At 39.3% G+C, this 27039-nt stretch overlaps 1 protein-coding gene across 7 annotated transcripts in view; it reads right to left on the bottom strand.

Annotated features, from left to right (window-relative positions):
- SMARCA1 (SNF2 related chromatin remodeling ATPase 1) overlaps positions 1–10854 on the bottom strand; it is a 68879-nt gene extending 58025 nt beyond the window's left edge. For 5 of the 7 annotated variants that reach the window (XM_033849671.2, XM_033849669.2, XM_033849674.2 and 2 more), the window contains exons 1-6: positions 10548–10854; positions 5928–6014; positions 3743–3909; positions 3299–3399; positions 3093–3193; positions 330–509 (exon numbers count right to left, since the gene is read on the bottom strand). In XM_033849671.2, the coding sequence (XP_033705562.1) occupies positions 330–509; positions 3093–3193; positions 3299–3399; positions 3743–3909; positions 5928–6014; positions 10548–10721 (810 nt within the window). In that variant the 5' untranslated portion in view covers positions 10722–10854. The remainder of the gene's footprint in view (positions 1–329; positions 510–3092; positions 3194–3298; positions 3400–3742; positions 3910–5927; positions 6015–10547) is intronic. The other 2 variants (XM_033849667.2, XM_033849668.2) reach the window with 1 other exon arrangement.
- Positions 10855–27039: the final 16185 nt, after the last annotated feature.

Here is a 27039-nt window from a genome sequence, read left to right as displayed (position 1 = left end):
CAATAAAGTAAGATTTTTAAAAATAAAACATCACTTAAAAGTGCAATTCAAAATGCTTAGGTTAATGAGCTAGTTAAAAGTAAATGCCAATAAGCATAATAATGGGTTTTCTGTTATGAATAGGTAACACATCTACCTCATAGGAGTGTTGTGAGAATTAGCTTAATTAATATATAAAACGCACTTACAAAAGAGCCTAACAAAGAGTAAGCACAACTTAAGTGCTATTTAGTAGTAGCAGTCAACTCGAATGTCTTTTATAGCAATAAAACTTAACCCCAGAAATGATGTTATCCTCGATTGCCTTTTGAAACCTGTTTCTCACTTACTCTCGCATCCTTGTCTCCAACGAAACAAATAACACGAAGAGATGGGACCCATCGCTTAAATTCATTCATCCAGTTGTGTAAAGTCGACTTTGGAACTAAAACCATGTGAGGTCCAGGAATGTTTCGGTAATGTTTCAGGTAACCAAGCAAAGCAATTGTCTGTAAAGTCTTACCAAGGCCCTGCGTTATCATCACAAGGAAAAGAAAGCCATAAACATTTTTTATTTAATGAAACATTTGTTAGTAGCAACTTTACAGAAGATATTTGCCAACTATCTCACATAGGGAAAAGTTAAAAGACTTTTTTTTTAAATGAATAAACATTCCAATTCAATACTTACCCTGAGCACAAAAAGAAGCTAAGAACTTGCAGTTAGAAAGTTGCTCAACAAAGCAATTTTCTATTTAGGAGACTTTTACTCCTAAAGGAGCAAGCAACCTATATTATTTTTTCTACTAGTTTGCAAAATTAGGAATTTCGTGTATTTCACAAAGACACATTTCCTTTATCAGCCTGCTTAGATACCAGTCTTTCTTTCCCATTGACCCCAACATTATTACAGCCCAGACATGAAATATTCAGACTATGCATTTCAAGGGGCATGTAGCTCTATACTTGTATCTCACACCCTTGAAGACCTAATGAATCATAAAAGAACAGAACATAAATGAACTTTGCAGCCAGAAAGGACTGTAGAGATCACCTAGTCCAGTGGACTTTTTAAAAAATAATATACTGAACACCCATGAATCCACTACCTAACCTATGGGAAAGAGAACTATGTCCTATGCTGTATGACCTTTCAAAACAGTTTCTGGCTTTATCGCTATACAAGGTATACATTGCTTTTATAAACCTAAGCTTAAAGCTATTTTTATAGCATTTATCCTATCTGATATTTCACTTATGAGATGAGTTTTATGGATGTTATGCATTAAAATCTTAAAATGTTTATTCTCCTTAACCAAGTAAGTGCACTTCTAGAAATCCTATGGAAATAATTTGAGAGGTGCAGAAAAACTAAATTACAAGGGTTCTCATAACAGTATTATTATATATCAAATATATACATATATATCAGTCAACATATACGATATACATATATAGAATATATACTATCAACCAATCCATATGACCAGCAATAAGGGAGGAAATGAATAAAATTATGGAACCTCCCTAGGATTAATTATTATGCAGTAATTAACAATTATTCTTACCAAAATGTTTTAATTGTGTGGAAAATATGTATGAATGTGAAGAAATCAGAATACCAAATCATATATAACACGACCTCAACTATGCAAAATAAATACAACCAGAGGAAAAAGACTAAAAAGAAATATGCCAAAATGTTAACTATGGTTGTTTCGAGGTAACAAAATTATAACTTACTTTTAATTTTTTCTCAACTTTTTTCCAAATTTTCTATACTCGAAGTATCTTTCCCCTTTTTAGTAATTAAAACATAGCTGGTGTCAGCATAACTTCAATATGAAGGATCTTTAGACAGGCTGCAGCCAAGAGGAGCGTGAGGCAAACCCTGATCTTTCTCTTGTCCAATTAACTAAGCTCCTCCCTGTCTGAGCTGACTGTAGTTTCCAACCCAGAATACTAAATATAAGGAGCTACAGACCCTTGATTTAAAGGACTTGCCACACACCTAACAGTTGCTTAGCCAGGGATGAGTACCTATGGGACTGACTACTACACTACAAGCTATAGAGCATCGATAGTCATGTGGCCCATATGGATATGTGATTGTAAATATGGCTCCAGAGTCACATATATGAGTATCACTGCCCTCTCTTAAATCCCACCTTATTCATTTGGTCTTAAAATGCCAAACCAGGTCTTCATACACTCCTCTGACCTGATGAATTAGCATCTTAAATGGCCTTACTTTTTCTCTTCGGTCTTTTTTTTACACAGTCTGCCCTCAAAGTCCACAGGTTTCACATCGGGCATTTAACCAACCACAGATCAAAATCTGTGGATGGCAAACCGCGGATACAGAGCGCCCAACTGTACTATGCCATTTCATATAAGGACTTGAGCTTCCATGGATTTTGGTATCCCTGGGAGTCACAGAACCAATCTCCCTCGGACATGGAGGGACAACTGCATGTCCATCATTCCTTAGCTCATTTCCTGACTCCCAGCTGGCACTCTACTGTCAAGACTCAACAATGCTCTTCACTTTTTTGTTCCTCACACTTTCTTTGATCACACATGGAGGCATTTACATTCACTCATGCATACATTCATTCATTTAGCGTTTGGTTTCTATCGCCACCTCATTCCCAAAAGGATTTCAGGTAGCCTACAATGAAAACATGGAACATAAATTAATGGTCAAAAAGAAATAAAGAGGGGCCAAGGAAAGTAAGACTAAAAGCTAAAGGATAGGAAAAGGCACAAAGGACACAATGGGCAGACCATTAAAAGTTACACTGATGCTCCATTTTGGTATTCACTAGGGCTCTGAGCTTCCTGGAGGCCATAGTGCAAACATGAACAAAAGTACAAGGAGGTTTTTTTTATACCATCTGAGAAAATCTCACTAAGAATTTTGTGGCCTGTGAAAGTATATGTTCTAGAGGTTACTTAAAGAAACAATTCTAGACTTCACAAATGCCTTTTATGTTATAACTAAATAAAACAATTAGCCTCCAAACCCCAGGGGGGAAATTCAGCTCAGGTATTTCAAATTTACATAAAATTACTGATAACTAAGAATGTGTTTTAAGCTACCAACTCCTTACCATTTCATCAGCCAAAATACCATTGACTCCATTTTCATACAAAGAGATCAACCAGTTCAGTCCTCGAATCTGATAATCTCTCAGTGGTCCTCCTTTCACATCTGAAAAAAAAAAATCAAGGCTCTCATAATTTCATTAATACAACCAAGTAAAATTTTCTAAAACTAAACTGAAAACAAAAAACACCAACATGATGAAGTACTTACATGAAGGTGACACCTCAAATCTAACACACACGTTAGATGTTTTCCGACTCTCCGAGAGCAGCTCTTCATCTTCTTCTTGCTCTGTGCGCCTGTGACGGTAGCTGAAATGAAAAAAGAAATACCTTCGTATTCAACCCAAATGCTAAGGTGTCAATTAAGTCAGTATACACTGTTAATATCTTTTATGAAAAAAGAAGGGTTATCTAGAGTCTTGCTTAGAAGTTGGTAGAACCAGCCTACCTTTTTACTGATTGACTTCTACTGAGATAAGAAATATTGTTGCCTCCAAAACATACTTACACTGACAATAACCATATTTTTTGAATATAAAATCACACTGAATAAGTGAAGAAGGAAGGGAAGTATGAAGGGAGGTAGAAGGGGGGCAGGAGGAAGGGAGGGAAGGAGAGAGGGAAGAAAGTAGAGAGACAGATGCCAACATACTCTCCAACAGAAATTAAGCTCTGCTTGTCATCTTTCTTTATTCGAGGGCGTCCCAATTTCATGTTCAGAGGAGATGTTGGAGATTTCTGTGCTGAAGGTTGAATGAAATGTGCAAAAAGTTCTGTCTGCTTCAGTAAAAATTCAAATCTCTTTGCTCGATCTGCTTTCTAATTTACAAGACAAAAGAAAAAGTAATGATTTCTTTTTGTGTTCATTCAAAATTTAACAAATACTTATATTGCACTTAATTTGTACTATGTTCTAAGCACTTTAAACATACTAACCCATTTAATTCTCTTAATAAACCTATGAGGTAGGTACTAGTATTATCCCCATTTTACTGATGATAAAACTGAGGCACAGAGAGGGTAAGTAACTTGCCCAAGTTCCCACAGCTAGTAAGTAGCAGAATTTGAAAATGGTATTTTCAGATGGTTTGAGTAGAAGCCAAGTGATCCGACAGACTTAATAAATGACTCAATAAGAAGTACTCTGCTTAAAGAATTGGGGTCAAAAGGCAAATCCTGAATGGTTTGGAAAGCCAACCAAGAATTTTCAAGCTTCATCTAGAAACAATTTAAATCTTAGAATACAGTGTCATCTTGTCTCAAAATACTTTCAATGTCATGGTACAATACATTTCTCTCTTCAAATATAGTGATCTGGAAAACTGTGTTTTATGCTATGAGTATATAAAGTTTCTCCTGAAAGTGAGGATTTGGAGAAAAAATATACACACACACATATATAAGTGAAATAGTTGATATATGTTAACAATTAAAAATCGACCAAAGGTAAAATAGAGAGCTAGTGGGAAGCAGCCACATAGCACAGGGAGATCAGCTCGGTGCTTTGTGACCACCTAGAGGGGTGGGATAGGGAGGGTGGGAGGGAGACGCAAGAGGGAGGAGATATGGGGATATATGTATATGTATAGCTGATTCACTTTGTTATACAGCAGAAACTAACACACCATTGTAAAGCAATTACACCCCAATAAAGATGTTAAAGAAAGAAAGAAAGATCGATATATAAATTCTCAATACATTTTAAAAGGTCATATAGCTTATACCAATAAATGCAATAAAACTTTTTTTCACTAAAAAAATCCTAAAAGATCAAGATAAAGAAAAAAACCAAGGTGATTTTTAAATTCCCAGTCACTTTCTGACCACAGGGTAGAGAACATTTGATTACCAATGAAGGATGCATAATTAATAACATCAGAATCTTACAAGAATTCATTAACATAAATATAAGAATTAGACAAATACATTCAGACCAGTAGCTGGAAGGAGGCCAAAACCTTTCCATTTTATGTTATCCTCACTGGAATGTTGTTTTTAGAGTTGTTAAAACATTAACTGTCTACGTTAGATGTGGCCTTAAACATTAAGGCATGGAGTTTTGTAAAATCACCATGAACAACCAAAAAATGTACTTCATCTCTACTAATTTTTATAATATTACTTCAAAAACAGCCCCTTGACCAAAAAACAATCAGTTCTAACTGCCTATTAATTTCTCTTTTCAGTTAACCAAGTTCACTGGTTTTGAAAGATCCCAGGGCATAAAAGTCTAGTTAAAATTAAAGCTAAAATATGGGTTTTAGTGACTAAAAATTAAATAATTAAATGTAGAGCAAAGCCATAGGTGGGTGTAATTATGGTTATACTGCTTAAGCATGTAATATTTTCATACATTGGGCAAATAGCCTTCCCTCAGGAAAATGTATTACCATATTACATGTTTCATAATGTGCAGCATTCATTCACACATCCAGAGCAAGGAGAGAGGGAGAAGAAAATACCAGGCTGGTTTTGTGACCTGCTTTCTCTCAGCCATATTGATATTTTATCCACTTACATTTTCACTTCGTGGATAAAATATTTCTAGCATAAAACACCCTATTATGGGGTAAAGAGTGCTAAACAAAAGTGAAGAGATGTGCCTTCCAGTCCCAACTATTCCATATCATTTCTCTGATACTTTATTTCCTCATCCGAAAGTGAGGAGATTCATTTATCCATCAAAAATCTATTATGGTGGATGATATATTAAATTACTTTTCAATTCTAAAACCTATGATTCTGTATTCATTAAACACATATATTTTTTAATCTTTCACATGTCCTCTATACAAATCAACTACTGTATTCACTATCCTAGCCAAGAACATATTTACCATTTTCTCTTCATATTCTGGATCCATTTCCTTTTCAGATTTAGAAGCTTTAGCAGCAAGTTTGAGTTGAAATGGAGAAAGGATTTTCTAGAATTTCAAAGAAAATAAATCATCAAATTGCAAAGCAAGGTCAACATTCTCATTTGAAGAAAGTAAAAAGTAATTAAATACTAAATAAATAAATCAACATGGGCCATGCCTGGACCAGTGATGAGAGCATGCCATGAACAGGGCTTATGATTAATCCAGTTCTGTGCACCTGAGGTCCAATTAAAAAAAAATCCGAAGAATTGTGAAAGCCAGCGAAATAACATTAATTAAAATAAAAACCAAAAGGTGGGAAAATGAGCCTTTTCACCTACTGTCTAATTTAAAGTGCAAGAAAGTGTATAACCACCAAATAGGAGATTTAAAATCTAGACTATTATCAACCACAAACCAAAGAATTCAAGGAAAGTAAATATTAATTCTCAGAAACACTTCTTAATGTAACAAGCCAAACTTTCAGAAGAAAAGACTGTGGTTTGTTCCTGAAAAGATATGATTTTTTAATATTGTTTTATATTCTAATTAGAACATTCAAACTGTTTTATGTACTGCAGCGCAATCATTTATATTTAAAATAATGAAATAGTACAGTTTCAAACTTTTGGTTTATGTTAATTTTCTCCTACTGGAAAGAAAACCTTTTAAAACTATTTATAAACACGAATATTTTGTAGAAGCAGTTTCTCAGGGCTATTAACTATTAACCTTTGATATTTTAAAAAACTGTAATTTAGTGAAAAGTAATATAAATCAGCTACTTTAAAATACTGAAATTATCTAGGGGGTTATCTCATACATCCTATCCTTTATAAAGACAAAGCTGGTACTTGTAAATATAAATAGATATGTAGAATACACCTCCTTCCCTGTAAGAAATCAAGAAATAAAATAATAAAAACACAAATCTACCCATTAGTACCAAAGTGGAGAGTATTCCAGTTTTAACACAGACTGCAAAGTCAAAACACAAATCTGTTTGTGAAAACTAAAGAAATTATGTCCATTTGAGCACGGCTTTTGACAGCCTGTTCCTGAAAACTTAGGTCATAAATCAACACAAGAATGTGATCTTAAACATAAGAAAAACATGGCTCCAGTAGTTAATAAATGTTTTCTAACATTTACTAAAATTTCTATTTTGAGGAAATCCAGACTAAGATTATGGAATCTGACCCTGGTCAGGGTTCTCCTTTGGAGCACTGATCAGATATTTTTCAGTTATTCTTAGCCCAAACAACAGCCATCTTGATTTACAGCATCTCATATGTATGTATGTGGGATGTTCTGAATGTAATTCTGGATGGATGAGAATAGAAACTACTAAAATGCCCTCAATACCACACTTTCAAACTGTCACATACACTAGAAACCCTATTTTATTTTCAAAGCAACAAGGAAAATTCGATAACAAAATCCACACCTTTATCATTCCCTGAAAAGCTAAATGAAATCTAGTTTTCAAGTTTCAAAATTACTTTCCCTCACATACACAAGTATATATCTAATAATGTGGGATACAAATTTCACTTATAGAAAATTAAAGCTTTATTATTAGAAAAACATTTTACTCTTTACTTTTTTGCTTACCTTGTGGTAGAATACCATAAAATTTTAATTATATGCTAATTAAAATTCCTAACCTTGAGCATTGCCATTAAAAGCTGTAGGTAATTACTTAATTGGCACTATCTTCCACAACAAATTTTAAAATACCTACCTTCTAAACCTTTCCATTTGTGTCTGTGTATGTTTTCACAAATAAACCCTCTCATACAAGAAAAGATAAAAGGTGACTAAGATATTCTAATGAATTCCTTATGGATTTTATCATCTGGTAGTCTAGATGCCATGAGAATGCAGCACAAGGTCACCAAGATGCCCTGTCTTAAAGACCATGACCTTTTTCTTGACATTTTCATTACCAAAAATACCAACTCTAATTTTCACAGCGTTAGGTTATCCAACTGTCACTTAAACCAAGGAAGTTCAAGAACCAGAAGGTAAGCAAAAATACCCTTCTGTAGCTAAATGTCACAAGATAATCCACTCTCATCTACTTTATGCATCACGAAAATGCTCTCATTCAGAGCCTACTTTCTTTTATTTGATACGCAATTCCAGCAAGTTTGATAATCTGGCTTCCCATTCTACAGAGAATAAAAGCTGCAGCAAATGACTTGGGAACGACCACTAGAAGAAGGCATGCTGGCAACAGCAAGAAAGGATGGCAGAAGCCCAGGACTAAAACTTAAGTTCCATTGCGCTAACAGCCCTTCTGCTTGGTGTTCAGGTTATCTCCCTCTCCCCGCTGGATCCCTTGTATTTTTGTATTTTGCAATTGTTTTAAATGAAAGGTTTTGTTACATCTATGTTCTTTATCATAAACCCATTCTTTCTGATGAAAGTAGATGAAGTGTCTAAAAAGTGATAGTTAGCCTGACAATTGAGGGAGGAGACTGAAAAATTATGAAAAAATCAACACAATACCAAAGTGTCTGGGAGGTGGTTATTTGAGGGGAAACAACCTCCTAGGTCTCAAATGCCTTTGTATCACTGTCAGAGTACAATAACTGGCGGACATGAGAAAAAGGTATTTAATCTGCACTTTTAGGACACCATTTAAGGCATCAAGGCAGTGTGTAAATATTTAGATTGGAGGGAGGTACCGATTTACTTTATTTGAAGCAATGGTACAAATGAAAGCACTCAAATAGATGTTTTGGTACTACTCAGAGTTTTAAGGAAAAATTAAAAAAGATGTAGTGACTAAATCAGTGAACTTCAGATATCCAGAAAGTTCCTTCCAGGCAGCACCTCATTTCCCTACGCTGAGCGGACAGATGAGATACTATTAGTGCAATTTCTGATCAGGCCACAGAGTTGTAGTAATATATATGCATCAACTCTCTGATTATACAGGATTTTTATTGATTCCCAGTCTCTTCACAATTCAAAAAATTTATACACCCTGGAAATTCGACAACCTTTACTGCCATACAAAAGACAGCGGAGCACTTACATTTACCCCATCTAGGGAATAAAAGGCACCTAGATGCACTCCTGAATTTCCCAACATTGATTTATACTGATGCTTGGTATTTGGCCCAGCTTTAATCATCAATATTGTCTTACCGATCCAAGTACCACACAGATCCTAATATGCGTATGTTTTCTATGGTTTTCACTTAGCACTACAATCGTCCTTCTGTTTAGTCAACCTTGTAACAGTAAAATATGTCACTGAAGCAACTGCTGAATTTAAAATTACTCTAATTCGCGGCGAAAGGTGTTAACTTCCCTCAATAGCTTTTCATTTGGTCATATAGTACCATATAATGATCCAGACAAAGCCACTGGAGATCTCTAAAGCATAATTTTAATTACCTACGGTTTTTTTTTAATTGCGATATGTCTACTCGTAAACGGAAAAAAATCCAGCCATGAAAGATCCGTTCCACAATTTTATTATACATCAAAAATCCTTATGCCCCATCCTATTTTTTTAATCTCAATTTTTTCAACGAGTTTCATAGTTTTATTTGCACGTCTCGGCCCATATGATATATGCCTTATGGAGATAATATATATTTTTCTGGATCTGGCTTTAATAGGTGTCAGAGCCGTCCCCTTACGTACATTAGCAGCAGTTCATCCTGGCGACGCTGAGTTTAAAAAAAATTTTTTTTTTAAACCTGCGTGTGTCCAGGAGCCAGCAGCGCCCACTAGGAAAGGGAGGCGGAAGCCTGGAAGGCTTGGGGCCGGATTGGGGGACCATTTGGGTGGCCCTGGAGTGAAACACTATACCGTCGGGGGCGGGGCAGGAGAGGGTGAGGGTGCACACGTTGGAAATTTTCCTAAGCCAGCGTCCACCGTGCCTCAGTTTGGGGTTTGGATTGGGAGGGGGCGGGGGTACAACGCTGAGAGCTCATTTTCTCGGGGTGACACCCCCGCCTAACTCAGCAGGCGGGGACCAAACGAACAAGGGATGATTTTTTTTTTCCCTGCCACCCAAGGGGCCGACATTGCCAATCAAAGAAATAAAAGTCTCTCCTATCGTCCTCCGCCTTCCAACCACCGGCACCTGGAAATTCAAATTTCAAAAAAAATAAGCCCCCAGCAAAACCCCTTTTGCGCGAGTGTGGGATTGAAGGGCCCAGATTTCCCAGGCAGAGGCCGACGGGAAGGGGGGGGAGAGGGAGCGAGCGAGAGGAGAGGGAGAGGCGGAGGCTTTTTCCTGCACGGCCCCATCCCCCACCCCGTTACCCCAGTTCCGGGAACGCGAGGCGGGCCGGGGGCTGTGGAGGGGCTCCCCAGCCCCCAAGTCCCGGGATAACGGGCACCCGCCGCCCCGCGCCGCGCCCGCGCCCCGCCCCCGGCCTCCAGGAGGCGTAAAGGGAAGGGGGAGGGGAGCGAATGCTAGACTGTTCCGCCGCCCCCACCCCGCGCGCCCGCCGCCCCCAGCCCAGCCGAGCTCCGCGGGTACCTGTCGGCGCCCAAAGGTCAGGATTTGGGCCCCTCGGAGGGGCCCGGCGCAGAATTTGTCCACCGCACACACACCCCCTTCCTATTTACCTCCTTCTTCTTCTCGCCCTTCTCCTTGGCCACGGTGGCTTCGGTGGCCGCGGCGGCCGCTCCCTCCTCCTTAGAGGTGGACGGCCCCGGCTGCTCGTCCTCTATGACCACAATCGTGGCGGTCGCATCAGAGGCTGCCACGGTGGCTGCCACTGCGGCGGTGTCCGGCTCCATGGCGTTGGAGCGGGAACGAGGAGGGGGACGAGCAAGGGGACGAGGGCTCCTGGGCGGCGGCAGTGGCTGCACTGGAAAGAGCTAGATGGAGCAAGGGTGGGGAATCACTGGCTTCCAACCCCTTCACTCGGGCCCCCCTTCTTTAAATAACCCTCAACCCTGCCCCACTTCCGTCCACCCACCCTACGTCATGGCCTCCCCCCGTCACCCTCCCCCCTTCCTCCACCCCCCCCTCAACGATCGCGAGACTCCCCCTCCCCACCCGGAGCCCGGGCCGGCACCGCACGACCAACTGTTGCCTGAGCGTGGGGCGCGGACAGGGGTGGAGGCGGGAACCCACAGCCCGCGGCCCCCTAAAAATCTCCTTCCCCAAACGCCCCCAACAGTCAGCCTCAGCTCCCCTCGCAGATGTGTGCAGAAAGAATCCTCTTCCCCTTAAATCTGCTCTTTGTACCTCGGGGCGCTCTCCCCTTCTTGCACAAAGAACTTTTCCTCTGCTTATAACTGTACTGTAGAAGGTCTGTCTCACCATTTGCAAAGCCCAGAACCCCTCTGGGGACTTCCCTTTCCCAGGTCCCCAAAGGGGGACTGGTGGTGCTCTTCCCACCTTCGTAAATTCTGCAGAAGCACAAGCACTCCTTCAATCTCTAGATTGCAGCTGCAAACATTCACTTACAAGGCAAAGCGTGACCTGGGTTTTACGTATATTCGCTCTGTTTTCCAGTCTGATACCTCTCGGATGGCCAATGTGCAGGAGCCCTTCTTTTGCCTTCACCACTGAATTTTAAAAGTCCTGGGGATCAAGGTCAAGGTCCCCACAGAACCCCGGGCAACTCATGGTAGGTGCCTAATACTAATAATTGGGTTGAGTTATTGTGTTTTTTTGTGTATTTTATTCGTATCCCCGTTTTTATTTAGTAGTAATTCAACACCAATAATATGCATGACCACGGATATAAAAGCATTTTGTAAAGGGTATGCAAATGTCAGTTATTAAATATTATTGTTTCTATTTCTCCCCACCAGTTATTTTGATCAATAACGGGAAGATTAACATCTTAGTCTTAAAATTCCAGTCATTAGGGACAAAAGATAGGAAAACATATAAAACACAGTATACCAAACAACAATCACAAAACATACAATTTCCAAAATGAAGCAAGTATTTTCCAAAGTGGAAAGAAATCATGATTAATTTCCCTTAACACACCTTCCTAAATTCCCAATCTGAAATCAAGTGTGATTTCTGCAAAGAGCAGGAAGGCACACAATTGTCCCCCAAATATATCCCTTTTTCCTGGGGATAATACCCTAAATTCCCTTTTGTTTTAAAGCTGTGACTCCTTAATGTGCAGAAACTTTGTGAGATTTTAGCTGGTTTTGATCATTTACACCCTAATGTGAATGAGTGTGAGATCCTGTCCAGGGACTGGTTTTGAACAGAGAAAAAGAGGCAAAGAGCAAGACAGGAGATTGAAGGAGTGTGCCACTGAGAGGAAAGGAGAGGCTGGTGGTTCTAGTTTTGCTCTGATTTTACTTTCATTATATTCTTCTCATTTACTTTAGATTTTTCCCCCAGTGCCCACGTTTCTCACCCTGAAGTACACATGTGTACTATCCAACAGGTATACGGAGTCTAAGTATTAAAAATACTTCATATTTCTGAAGCGTCAACTGTAGTCCAAAAGTGGAATGGAATTAAGTCACTTAACAGATCATTTGAAACACGATTTTTTTAAAAAATTATTTATTTATTTTTGGCTGCATTGGGTCTTCGTTGCTGAGCACTGGCTTTCTCTGGTTGCAGCAAGCGGGGGGCCACTCTTCGCTGTGGTGCGCGGGCTTCTCATGGCGGTGGCTTCTCCCGCTGCGGAGCACGGGCTCTAGGTGCACAGGCTTCAGTAGCTGTGGCACGCAGGCTCAGCAGTTGAGGCGCACGGGCTTAGCTGCTCCGCGGCATGTGGGATCTTCCTGGACCAGGGTTCGAATCCACGTCCCCTGCATTGGCAGGCGGATTCTTAACCACTGCGCCACCAGGGAAGCCTAAAACACATTTTTTTTTAATTAAAATGTGTAGATGTATTAAGGAATGAACGGCAGAATTTGAAGTATCTCCAAATAAAAGCTTGAGACTTCCAGTTGGATATCCTACCCCTTCCCCACTAACTGTTCAGTCTCCTCAGTCATTCAGAGTTGTCTGGTGGGAAAGTTCAAGAAGCGCTGAGAGAGAAGGATGCTGCAATGCATGCATCCACCTGACTTGAGAAGGACCTTCCAGATGAGGGCAATGGAAGAGTTCTTTATTACCAAACTGCAGCTGTGGGAGGATAGAAGTCCCCTTTCATTGCCTGGGGCTTCAAAGGAGAAAGACTCAAGAAATATTCGTTGTGTATTGATGTGTTCCTGCTTGCAAGTGTACTTTATCCTATTGTATTTCTCACTGCCAATGTATGGTATTTCAGATACATCGTGGGCTAAATGCACTTTTGTGAGGAAATCTGGGAAACTCACATCCTTTCCTAACACCTTTTCTGTGGGAACATGTGTTCCAAGTTCCAAAAAAAGAATTTAGAAATTAATTTGGGGGATACATTGGCAATTTTTCTTGTATGTATAATGCATCTTCCTTTTCGAGATGATGCGGCTGAAAGTGCTACCAAGTATAAGTTTGGCTGGAAAGGTCAATGCTTGGTCCATAGACCTTGCCACTGGATTCATGTAAATATTGCCCTTTGGCTTGTGGCAACAACTGCTATTTACAGAGCATGTGCTATCCTTATTTGCAAATCTGCCTAAAATTCATGATCTGTAGACTTTGTTCTGCAAGAGTCACCTCATTTCTGATCCTACTCAACACCTTGCCCTGTCTGCTACTACTTTCCCGAATTATGTCTTTTCATTTGAAATGATCTTGAATTGCTCTGCAACGTTGAGGTTGGAGAAGAAAGCAAATTTTTTTTATAGAGAACCATGGGGTCATATTTGGGAACCTCAAAACAAATCCTAGTCTATAGGACAGGACAATACGTCCATTTGGCAGATTGTGAATATTGTAGAAGTTATCCAATAGTCATTTTCACATAGCCAAACTTGTTTAGTAGCTACCAGAATGCGTGTCCAGTGGTGGTATTAAATACTTTTATAAAGTTCATAAAGCAAGGTCAAGGGCATTCATAAAGGCAAGGTCAGGGGCGTTCCTTCTCTATCCAGTATCTGAAATTTATCACTGAAACTACAGTACGACAAAAAACCACATTGTGATCCCACTGATCAATGTTCTTCAGAAGCTGGTACAAAGGATTCTGGTGACAGTATCTTGCTTGCCACTCTAGTGACCATTCTGTTCATATCAGTGAGCTTCTTCACCATTCTTGTCAAAGACATTTATGATAGTGGCATTTTTAAACAAATTTTGTGATGCATGCACACTTTGGTTTTAGAATTATTTTTAATAAATTTATTTTATTTATTTATTTTTGGCTGCATTGGGTCTTCGTTGCTGCGCGCGGGCTTTCTCTAGTTGTGGTGAGCGGGGGCTACTCTTTGTTGTGGTGCGCGTACTTCTCATTGCGGTGGCTTCTCTTGTTGCAGAGCACTGGCTCTAGGCGCATGGGCTTCAGTAGTTGTGGCTCACGGGCTTAGTTGCTCCGTGACATGTGGGATCTTCCTGGACCAGGGCTCGAATCCATGTCCCCTGCATTGGCAGGCGGATTCTTAACCACTGCACCACCAGGGAAGTCCCAATAGTGACATTTTTGAAAATGTGTTGTTTTCTCGGTGCTCTGTGTGTCAAGGAAAAGGTGATGGTAATAGCTAGTATACGTCTACCATTTCTTGAGTACCCACTATTGTATCAGGCACTGTGCTAGGTTCTTTACATATGATATTGCTAATCCTCCTGGTAATTTTATGAAATGAATATTATTATCCCTATTTTACAGATCAGAAAACAGAGGCTTAGAGAGGCTAAACAACTCATCTGAGGTCCAAGGCTGGTGAATGACAGAAGGCAGATTCAAATCCCAGACTGTCTGGCTCCAAACCTCACCTTTATTAAGTACTCTCTTCTTCACAAGGCTTCCTCCTTGACAGTAGAAATCATGTTGAGAAAATGACGGAAAAATATTTCTGCCGATTGTCTCCATGGTGTTCACTCTGGGTTTATTAGAAGAAACTGTCACTCTTAAGGCTCTGGTTTTATATACAGCCAGATAATTTCTTTAGCTCCATGTAAAAGTTGTTGTAAAGTGGAAGTTGGAGAATAACTTGGGATTCTTGCATGTACCCAAAGTAAATTCTTGGAACAGGAATGAACTCAGGACAGTTAGAGGTCAGGGAGTGGGGAAAACCTAACAACTTAGATGTCCAAGAAGAAGTGTTTGGCAGAATATTGTATAGTACATTCATAAATGGGATACTAAGTGGTCATTATGAACAATTATGTAATATATATTTGATGACATGGAAATATGCTTCTAATATATTTCTCAGTAAAAAAAAGGCAAACAAGAAAACAGAGTGATCCCATTTTTGCAAAAAGATAGAAATTATTTACATAAGTAGATTTCCACAAAGGAAAAGTCTGGAAGGTTCCACTCTAAATGTTAACAGTAGTTACAGCAAGGTGGTGGGATTATGTGTGACTTTTTTCTTATTTTTGCTTTTCTAATCCTAATTTTCCTCCATGAAGGTATTCATGCTTATATAATAAATAATATATATATATATATATATAACTGAATCACTTTGCTGTACACCTGAAACTAACACAATATTGTAAAACTTCAATTAAAAATACAGAGAAAAATAACATTTTCACAAGTGAATCAAAAAATATTGCTGAAAACTTGACAGGTTGAAATAATCCCTAACGGAAGGAGTAGGAGCTAGTAGACAGGGTAAGTCAAAAAGGGACTATTTCATACTGAAGAGACAATGCAGTTATTTCATGTGTAATGTAAAAGAAGAAATATAAATTACTGTGCTGTTTACAGTAATGTTACCGGGTTAAGGAACTGTTTTTTGGTGTTTTTTTTTGACTTTATCATTTTAAGTTGCGTGTAAAAGATTTTTTTTTTACTTCTAAAAGTTATCACACAAAACCTAGCTCAGGAAAAAGTTATAGCCAGATTTTTTAAATACTTCCCACCCTGAAATTCTACACACACCATGCAAGCCCTAAAACATGAAACACATGCTAAGTAATCTGAATTGGATTTGCTAAAACCAAATGGTGAATATTATTAGAGGCAGAATAGCCAATTATTACCAGCTTGGGCTCTAGAGTTGGAAAGACTTGGAGTTCGAATTCTACCAAATTATTTAACCTCTCTAAGCCTCAGATTTGCATCTGTAAAATGGATATAATACCTAACTCAAAGTGGCTTTATGAGGACTTAATGTAAAAGTATACGTAAAACATTTAGCATGGTCTTGGCATGTAATATGCATTCAATGGATGGTAGTTAACAAAAAGAAAAGCAGGGTGATGCTTTGAGTTTCAGACTGAGCCAAGGAAAAAGCCAGGATATGAGAAAGTCCAGAACTAAAGTCCTAAACTAAATTGGGGATAAGGCAGAATTGTTGTTTGCCAAGTGATTTTCTCTGTTCGTTATCATTTATTAGGGTCAGCAATTTGGTGCAATCACACTTCCTCGAAGGTAAGTTATGAAAAAGGCAGTAAGTGAGGGAGAAGAGGGTCAGGACACCTCCCTGCTTAGAATATGACCTCCTTGAGGACAGGGACCGTATCTAATTCATCTTTGCTTAAAGGCTACATGAAATGAGGTGGAGGGAAGGGGGTCCAGGGGCTGGCTCCCCAGTGGCATTGTGTCTTCCACCCTCCACACATACCCTTCAGGTGTTATGTTGCCCTCTGTGGTTTCTCCCACTTTTCCTCTTTTAATTTTGCCCTAGGTGTCCATTTCGGACAGATTTCATATTCATAATAATATATTTATAAAACACTTTTCAAGGCTCTTTTACAGCTTACCCACTCTGTGTTAAACAGTATATCAAGGAGTATGATGACTTGCAGAGAAAATGGATTAGGCTCGTCTAGAGCCTCGACCAGTGGTCTCAAACATTAACACACCAGCATCACCTGGAGGGCTTGTTAAACACAGATGGCTGGACCCACTCCAACACTTTCAGAATCGATGGGTTTGGGGTGTGGCTAGGAATTTGCCTTTCTAACAAGTTCCCAGGTGATGCTGATGCTGCTGGTCCAGGGACCACACTTTAGAACCAGTGACTTAGAACAGAGCTCAGCAAACTTTTTCTGTAAAGGACCAGATAGTGCATATTTCAGGCTTTGTGGGCCAAAAGGTCTTTGTTATAACCATTAAACTCTGCCGCTATAGCATGAAAGCAGCCATAGACTATAGGTAAATTGTGAGCATGGCCGGGGTCCAATAAAACTTTATTTATGGACACTGAAATTTGAATTTCATGTGATGACATATTATTCCTTTTTTGACTTTTTCAACAATTAAAAAATATAAAAACAATTCTTAGGTCGAGGTCATACAAAAATGGGCATCAAGCTGTGTTTGCTGAACGTACCTGAAAGAGAACTCATTATCTAAGGAAGATAAAACAAACACAAGTGGAAAAAAGAGGCATAACAAAGCAATAAACATGTGAGTAGGTGTTTAACCTTGATAGTAATCAGGGAAATGCAAATTAAAACCACAATAAGATACCGCTACACATCCACTACAATGGCTACATTTTTTTAAAGATTAACAATACCAAGAGTTGGGATGAGAAGCAATGGGGACTCTCATGTAGTGCGGGTGAGAGTGTAAATTGTATAACCACTTTGGAAACCAGTTTGGCATTATTTACCAGCGCTGAACACACATGTACCCTATCATGGCAGAGAAATGGAGACGTGCCACCCAGATTCTCCTTCAATAAAGGACATTCTGTGCAGATATGGGGAATGCCATCAACAGATAGCTTCCAGCTGCCAGCTCCTTGAAGGTCTGCCTTAGCTGCAGAGAGTTGCTTTGCCCAGGGTCATGCTCTTCCTAAGATGAATGAGCAAGACAGGCGTGTCAATGAGCCAGGCCTGACACAGAGCACACTGATGGGCACTACTTGTTCTGAAGCTCCACACCAAGTTGGCTCAAGCTTTGTCAGACTTGGGTCACAGTTCACCTTCTCCCTCGGCCCAATCCTCCTTCCTCTGCCTTTCTTTCATGGAGGTTGGTCCTAATAAACATCTTGTACTCAATACCCCATCTCAGGTTTTGCTTCTGGAGAGCCCAACCTATGACACCTTTGACCCAGTAATTCCACTAGGATAATATACCCTAGAGAAAATCATTCTTATGTACACCAAAATCTATGTACAAGAATATTCATAGCAACTTTCGTTTATAATAGCCAAATGCTGGAAACCGGGCTTCCCTGGTGGTGCAGTGGTTGAGAGACCGCCTGCCGATGCAGGGGACACGGGTTCGTGCCCCAGTCCGGGAAGATCCCACATGCCGCGGAGCGGCTGGGCCCATGAGCCATGGCCGCTGAGCCTGCATGTCCGGAGCCTGTGCTCCACAACGGGAGAGGCCACAACAGTGAGAGGCCCGTGTACCGCAAAAAAAAAAAAATGCTGGAAACCACCCAAATGTCCATCAGCAGGAGAATGAATTTGATGTATTCACATGATGAAATATTATACATCAATGAAAATGGCAGCAATATATATCTACATGCATGACACAATATGGAGTGAAATAAGCAAGATATAAAAAGAGTGCCTACTATATGATGCCATCCATTAAAAGTTCAAAATTAGGCGAAAGTATTTATGGCTGCATTCATAATTGACAAAAATATAAACAAAAGCAAATAAATGATTACCACAGAAGTCAAGATAGTAATGTCCAGGTATGATCTTCAAAAATTTTAACTGGTATGACTCAAATCCAATTGGATAGAAGCTTTTATACCTCATGAGAGTATGCTGGCTCAATACCAACACTGGTTTAATTCTGGGTGGTGGAAGAAGGGGTGGTCAGAGAGAGAGGCACCTGGTTTGGAGGTGTCTTCCAAAATGCCAACAATGTTTGGTTTCTTGACCTGGCTAGAGGTTACATGGGCATCCACATGGTAGTAATTTGTTAAACTGTACATACGTATTTTATGCACATTAAAAGCAGGAAAAAATAGACATACTATAGGAAAATATAAATGCTTTATAAACATTTACTTTAAAAAGTATAACTGTAATGGAGAACAGTATGGAGGTTCCTTAAAAAACTACAAATAGAACTACCATATGACACAGCAATCCCACTACTGGGCATATACCCTGAGAAAACCATAATTCAAAAAGAGTCATGTACCAAAATGTTCATTGCAGCTCTATTTACAATAGCCCGGAGATGGAAACAACCTAAGTGTCCATCATCAGATGAATGGATAAAGAAGATGTGGCACATATATACAATGGAATATTTCTCAACCATAAAAAGAAACGAAATTGAGCTATTTGTAATGAGGTGGATAGACCTAGAGTCTGTCATACAGAGTGAAGTAAGTCAGAAAGAGAAAGACAAATACCATATGCTAACACATATATATGGAATTTAAGAAAAAAAAATGTCATGAAGAACCTAGGGGTAGGACAGGTATAAAGACACAGACCTACTAGAGAATGGACTTGAGGATATGGGGAGGGGGAGGGGAAAGAAAAAATAAAAAAATAAAAAATATAACTGTAAAGCACTGAGGAGATGGTGGGGGAGTGAAGGTAAGAATGATCAGAGCTCATCGTGTGCTAGCTCACTGTGTGCTTATTTGTTCTGTAACAATATGTTATAAAACAGATCTTGAGAAATTCCAAGACATTCTATAAAGAGTTACAGAGAGAGAACCACTGTTGTTCAGAGGGAGCATTCTTTTCCAGCTGAGAGGTAACAGGAGGAAAGCTTCAAAGAAAAAGGACTATTTGAGGTGAGCATTGAAGAATAGGGACGATTCCAGCAGGTACCGCTGCAAAGGAGGTTTGGGGGAAAGACAGCTTTAATGAGATGTAAGGAAGAATGAATCACTTGTGATCAAGAAATTAGATAAATTGATGAGAGCAGCATTTCCCAACTTGTTTTGCTGCTTAACATCCTTCGATGTTAGAAAATTTAGGAAATTCTGAATCATACGTTATTTTCTGCAAGAGATACCTATATTGAATAACTACTGTGCTAGGTGCTAGGTATACAGCCATAGCAAAACAGACACTGTCACGGAGTTTACACCGACTATACTGGGACTTAATTTCTTTCTACAGGCACCATTCTCCCTGAGAGCAGAAAACAATCTAGACTCATCCATGTAAACTCAGTCAATTCGATGTTGTTTTTGTGTGTGTGTCATTTCATATTTAAACTCGGTCAGATTTAGGAGTACCCTCCCTCCCTCCTTCATGACCCTCACGTTGATTTTGAACTCCAGAGTTTATGTAAGACTGAAATAGCAGTGGTGGGGAGGAGGTGTCCACTTCTTAGGCTCTTGATATATTCTGCACTGGCCTTCCCTGAGATGTACGGTCACCCTGTCATCCATTCCTGCTGCCATCTGTGAAGGTGGCCAACTCTGCCTCAGGGCTCTAATCGCCCCGGTTCCTACTGCCGCCCAACGCCGCTTCCCCTTGTCATAACCACAAGACTCCAGCTTCTAAGTTTTCTTTTCCTATTTGCCTCCTTCTTCTCAGTTCTGAGGCTCTTAGGATGGAGGGATAGAGTGAGTAACATAACACATCTTGCCCAACAAGTATTCTTCCGAAATCTTTCTCTCTTACACCCTGGACCGAGACATGAAACAATAACCTAAAAACAAAGAGTATGTTCTGCCCTTCTTTTGTGACATCTGCATTGGAATTGAGACCAGCCTCCTGTGTCACGTCCTGCCTCAAAAGGTCACAGGGTTGAGGTTAGAAGAGAGCTTGGGTAATCTTTATAGATCACCCCTTGGATCCATCAGGGTATAGATTAAATGCCGCAAATAGATAAAAACTGCATTCAAGACTTGGTTGGAATCCTTGAATTTTGTGCTTTAAAAAAAATATCAGCTTGCTTATTACTTTAATAATTTTTGTGTTTAACCTCCAGATGATGATATCAGAGAGATGGTTTTACTTTGCAGATGTGGCTAATTTTTATTCCTGATAAACAAAAAACTGAGTTGAATTCAGCCATAACTCTATTTTCTCTTTTAGGGTTTTCAAATTACTAGAGAAATCTTTATGTGCTATGTAAGAATTTTGATCAGATAAATGCAGCTTATGGGCCTGATGAGTATCGCCTTGAGAATTTGTAGAATTTTAATCATTTTTACGGTCTGTATTTCAACATCAGCATCCCTTTGATTCTTTGCGGATATATGTCAAACAGCTCATGACCAGTAAAAAATAATTTAACACTCTATAAAGGTCAAGACTGAGATGGCAAGTTAGAAGTATTCAGCTGGATGATCAAAAGAGTACCTGAGTCATGAGCACACCCATCTGACTGCCACTAGCCACTGCACTTGTTCAATTCCTAAGGGAAATGCTGGGCAGAGCATAACGTTTGTGAAGAGTAGACTTGGGAGGTAAATCTGGAAAGATTTGTTCAGGACAGAATCCTTTTTAATAATTTTTAACTCCAATTTCTGAGGGAAAGTAGGCCTGGGTGCTGCCAGACCTGGCTATGGGATTTGTGAAGCAGAAAGGAGATCCTGGTCAAGCAGAATGAAATAGGGGAGGAGGGTGAAGGGAATTAAGAAACTAACCAGGGCATGGGAGTTCCCTGGTGGCCTAGTGGTTAGGATTCCGCACTTTCACTGCCGTGGCCCGGGTTCAGTCCCTGGTCAGGGAACTGAGATGCGTGGCCAAAAGAAAAAAGGAAAAAAAGAAACTAACCAGGGCAGGAATAAAGTAGCTAAGGGAAGGTGAGATGTAGAGGGGAGGAGGAGGGTCTTCAGGGCCTCCTCCGCCTGCTGTGCCTGTCCCCCCTTCACATGAGTCTTTCTCACCCCAAATTCCATAAGGAATGAAAAGTATAAATGGAAATATATAAATAAAAACGAGCTCTTCGTTATGCTGCTCTGCATGGAAAGCAATATCTATGTTGGATTTGTGTATATGAAAAGCAAGGCTTTTCAACTACTGGGGATTTAAAAATCAATGAATCATTTATGCCTCGGCTCGGCCTGCCTTCCAGCCTCTGGCTGCTGACTCACCTACTCGAATCTTCCTCCCCAGCCTCATCTGTGTTAGGCAGGCCTGTTTTTACCTTTGCAGGCCCTACACTCTCTTACTGGTGAAGGCTTCAGCCAACATCATATTAAAATGCATCCCCGTCCTGCATTAAAAATTTATATTTTTGCTATAAATTTTTGAAAGGGCTTTTGTAATTTCGCTCTTGAAATTATTTGTCCGTGCATAACTAATTTAATTTATAATGGGCATAACTAATTTAATTTATAATGGCTGTGATTTCTCCATAATCATTATGCATACTTGAAAATTGGAAGTGAGAAGATCCAACCTAAAAATTATTTGCAAAGGCAATAGATTTTTTAATAAATTTACAATTAATAAACTTGATAGAATGTTATATTTTGTGTCCATTTAATTGAATTATTATTTTTGAGTTTTTCTTTTTTTTTTAGTATTTTATAGTCTGTCTTTAAGATCTCACTTTTTAATTTTGTCTCCAGAAAGCCTGTAAGTCCTAAGCACTTAGTTATAGTTGTTTAATGGATAAAAGACAGGCACCGAACACCCATTTACTCGTTTGTGTGTTTTGAGGGGGTGGTTGTGGTGATGGTGAGTGGTGAGACTTGGGCTTTCTCGAAGGTAGAGTTTCATTTATTTGAATTTTGTTCAATGACCATTTAACTCTTTGCATTGGATGCCTCTTATATGTCAATACAAGTATAGGACGTAAGATCTTTATTCAGTTAGGCAAAATGCCATCTGATGATGATAAGTGAGAATGATCAGAGCTAGACCTTAAGGAATTTACTATAAAATTGACAAAACTTGAGTTATTGGATATTAGAGATGAAGGAGAAGCAGGGTTCCCAAATAAACCTGAAGTTTATACAACAATTTGCTGCAGGAGCAGGCCTAGGGAAATGATGAAATTAGTCAAGCTTGCCTTCACCCCCCTCTGCTGGCCCTAGGCTGAGTAGATACAAATCTTTACTCAACTTTGACTCCAGGGTCAGCTATTTCAATATATCCTAAACACCACTTCAGACTCCCTCACCCCATGACCTTTTGCTCTGCCTGCTATACTAATTCCCAAACTTAACGTACCATCTTGGGATATTTTCCCTACTCCTGCTTTCCATCTGCCAAGCATTGCCAGAGACAGTTACAGACTCATGCTGATTTGGACCACTATGGAAATCCACACCATCTGCCTCCAACTGGGCTCTTTCTGTCGCTCTAAAACCTTTATTAACTTTTCTGGATTCGCTATCACTCTCCACCAGTAACTGTTCCCTCCTCCTGTGCCTTGTTCAAGTTCCTAAACCCTCTACTCTCAACTTCAATTTCATTGGAAATTTCATCAGATTAAATGTGGTCATTCAGGTAGAGCTGTTACCATAGTGCCTGGCACATAGAGGGTTCTAAATAAAACACGTACTGTTATGACTGTTAATATTGAATGAATGCCATAATGTGTTGGATTAAAAGCTCGGGCTTTGGAGTCAGACAAACCTAAGTTTGAATCTTGATACTGCCATCTACTAGCTAATGAGCAAGTTGCTAAACCTCTCTGAGTCTCGGTTTTCTTATCTTGAAAATGGAAACAATAATATTACTACTTTAAAGGGATTTAGTGATAATTAAGTAAAAGTACTTATGTGAAGCCATGAGAAGAGTATGTCACATGAGTACAGTGTTAAGCCACCAGGATTATTATTGCTGTTATTACTGTTAATACATCCACTTATTACTCTTTTTTTTCTTTTCTTTTTTTTTTTGAGAAAATCATCATCTCCCTTGTGAGAGACCACAGTTTTTAATGTCCTCACCTCCTCGGTATATTTCCATTTCTTCACAACTTCTTATTCTTTTTTTTTTTTTTAAGATTTTATTTATTTATTTATTTATTGGCTGCGTTGGGTCTTTGTTGCTGCGCACAGGCTTTCTCTAGTTGTGGCGAGCGGGGGCTACTCTTCGTTGCGGTGCGCGGTCTTCTCATTGTGGTGGCTTCTCTTGTTGCGGAGCACCGGCTCTAGGCGCGCGGGCTCAGTAGTTGTGGCTCGTGGGCTCTAGAGCGCAGGCTCAGTAGTTGTGGCGCACGGGCTTAGTTGCTCCGCAGCATATGGGATCTTCCTGGCCCAGGGCTTGAACCCGTGTCCCCTGCATTGGCAGGTGGATTCTTAACCACTGTGCCACCAGGGAAGTCTTTTTTTTTTTTTTTTTTTTTTTTTTTTTTTTGCTGAGAGGTTTGTGGGATCCTATTTCCCCAACCAGGGATTGAACCCATGCCCTCGGCAGCAAAAGTGGGGAGTCCCAACCACGGACCACCAGGGAATTCCTGACAACCTCTTATTCTTTACAATAAATATTTGAGTACACCACTGTCTGCTGGGCATTGTTTTACGTGCTGGGATACTGGAGCCTTGGAGGAAGAAATCTCTCTTCTCTAAGGTCAATTCCTCTATCTGCACCTTGGATCCTTGTCCTTCCCAATCACCAAGGGATTTTTCTTGCAACCTTTCTGCCTCCCTCTTCTAGTATCTTAAACGTCCCCCTCTTCGTTAGCTCCTTCTCCTTTGCTTTAAAGAGGCTTCATGTTTTGTCAAGAATTTCTGTTCAACCCTTCTAACTAATTTAATTAAAATTGTATTTTTTTTATTTCCAAACTTCTTCAATATGTGGTCTCTCGTCTCCATTTACTCAGGATATCATCTCTCCTCAATTCCCTGTAACCTTGTTGCTACCCTCTTACTGACCACTTATCAAAACCACTTATTTTGTGGTCTCCAGTGAATTCCTTGACACATCCAAGAAAGTCTCTCAATCTTCATTTTCCGTGTCCTGTTTTCAGCATTTGACACTGCTAACTCTCACCTCCATATTAATTCTTCATTTTTCATTTTCATTGATTGCAAACATTTTCAAATGTAGGAAAGTACATGGAATAACATAACCAGTATATGTACCCTCCACCCAGTTCTATCAAATCTGGCCAGATCCACTTTCAGATTGTGTTTAAAGAAATAAATATTTCAGATATAGTTATTTCTTCTATGCCCCTCCCCAGTCTCAATCCTCTCCCTCTCTTGAATTTGGTGATGATCCTGCCCTTTCACGTTTTATATATTATTACTATTGTATGTATGTAGCCATAAGCAACAGGTAATATTTTCAGACTATATACTATACATGTTTTGTAATTTTCTCTTTATGCTCAACATTATATTTTTGAGATTTTACTCTGTTCATACATGTAGCTTGAGCTATTCATTTTAATTTCAAAATAGTATTCAACTTCATGAATACCATGATTTATTTATTCATTCACCTACTGATGGACATTTAATTTGCTTCCTTTTTTTTTTTTTTTGAGATTACCAATCATGCTGCAATGAGCATTCTTTTACATGTCTCCTTGTGCACAAAGGTTAGAATTTTGCCCAGGTCTGTACCTAGAAATGGAATTTCTGGGTTGAAGGGTATTACCTATACAACTTTATTATACAATGTCAAATGGCTCTTCATAGCAGTTCTACCAACCTATACTCCTTATAGCAGTGATCAGAGTTCTATCTGTTCTACATTCTCAACAGCAGTTGGTATTGTCTGAATTTTTACATTTTTGTCAAAGCAATGATTGTTTCATAGTATCTCGTGGCTTGAATTTTTTTAAATTTTTACTGGGGTATAATTGATTTACAATGTTGTGTTAGTTTCAGGTGTACAGCAAAGTGAATCTATTATACAAGTACATAAATCCACTCTTTTTTTAGATTCTTTTCCCACATAGGCCATTACAGGGTATTGAGTAGAGTGCCCTGTGCTATACAGTAGGTCCTTTTTAGTTATCTTTTTCATATATAGTAGTGTGTATGTGTCAATCCCAATCTTCCAATTTATCCCTCCTCCCTTTACCCACTGGTAACCACAAGTTTATTTTCTACATCTGTAACTCTATTTCGGTTTTGTAGATAAGTTCATTTGTAGCCTTTTTTTAGATTCCACATATAAGCGATATCATATGATATTTGTCTTTCTCTGTGTGACTTACTTCACTCAGTATGAGTATCTCTAGGTCCATCCATGTTGCTGCAATAGCTTGAATTTTTCATTTCCCTGAGCAGTAATGAGGTGAAGCACCCTTTCATGTCCTTTTGGCCCATTTGGATTTCCTTGACTATGAATTGCTTATTCATATATCTTGTCAGTTTTTCTGCTAGGTTTCTTTCCTATTTTTCTCACTGATTTGTAGGGGTTCTTATACATTCTAGATACGAATTCATTCATTCATTTAATCATGGGACTTCCCTGGTGGTCCAGTGCTTAAGACTTCACCTTCCTATGCAGGGGGTGTGGGTTCGATCCCTGGTCAGGGAACTAGGATCCCACATGCCTTGCAGCCAAAAAACCAAAACACTTAATCAATAGCATCTACTTTGTTCTAGCATCTACTTTGTTCCAGGAACGGTTCTAGGCACTGGGAATGCAAGAATAATCCAAACAGATAAAAATCCCTGCCCTCATGGAACTTACATTCTAGTAGGGGAAGCTAAACAATAAACACAATTGATAAGTAAAATAGATAGAATAATGGATAATGATAAATCCTCTGGAGAAAAAATTAATAGGGAAGAGGGATAGGGAGCATGTGTGTATGGGAGTGGGAAAGGAAATTGTTGAACTGCAATTTTAAGTAAAGTTCTTTAGGAAGACCTCACTGAGAAAGTGAGTTTTGAGCAAAGACCTGAGAAGGTAAGAGTGCAGGCAGAGTGAACAGCAAGTGCAAAGGCCCTGAGGCAAGAGTGTGCCTGGCAAGTCCTAGGAATAGCATGGAGCAGTGTTTGATTAAGCAGAGTGAGTTGGAGAGAGTGGTGGGAGAGGAAGTCAGAGAGGTGATGACAGCTAGAGTGTAGAACCTCATAGATTATCCTTTGTTAGTTATATGCATTGAAAACATATTTTCCCAGTCTGTGGCTTGTCTTTTAAGTTGTTTATGTTATCTCGAAGTGCATACATTTTGAAATTTAATGTAGTTAAATGTGTCAATCAATTCCTTTATTGTTTGTGCTTTTTAGTGTCTTAAGTAATCATTCTCGTTCCCTATTCCAAGGTCAT

The sequence above is a fragment of the Tursiops truncatus genome, chromosome X, assembly GCF_011762595.2.
Source record: "Tursiops truncatus isolate mTurTru1 chromosome X, mTurTru1.mat.Y, whole genome shotgun sequence".
Classification (NCBI taxonomy): Eukaryota; Metazoa; Chordata; class Mammalia; order Artiodactyla; family Delphinidae; genus Tursiops; species Tursiops truncatus.
Note: the sequence above shows the minus strand (reverse complement) of the source record. Positions and strands in the feature narration are given on the sequence as shown.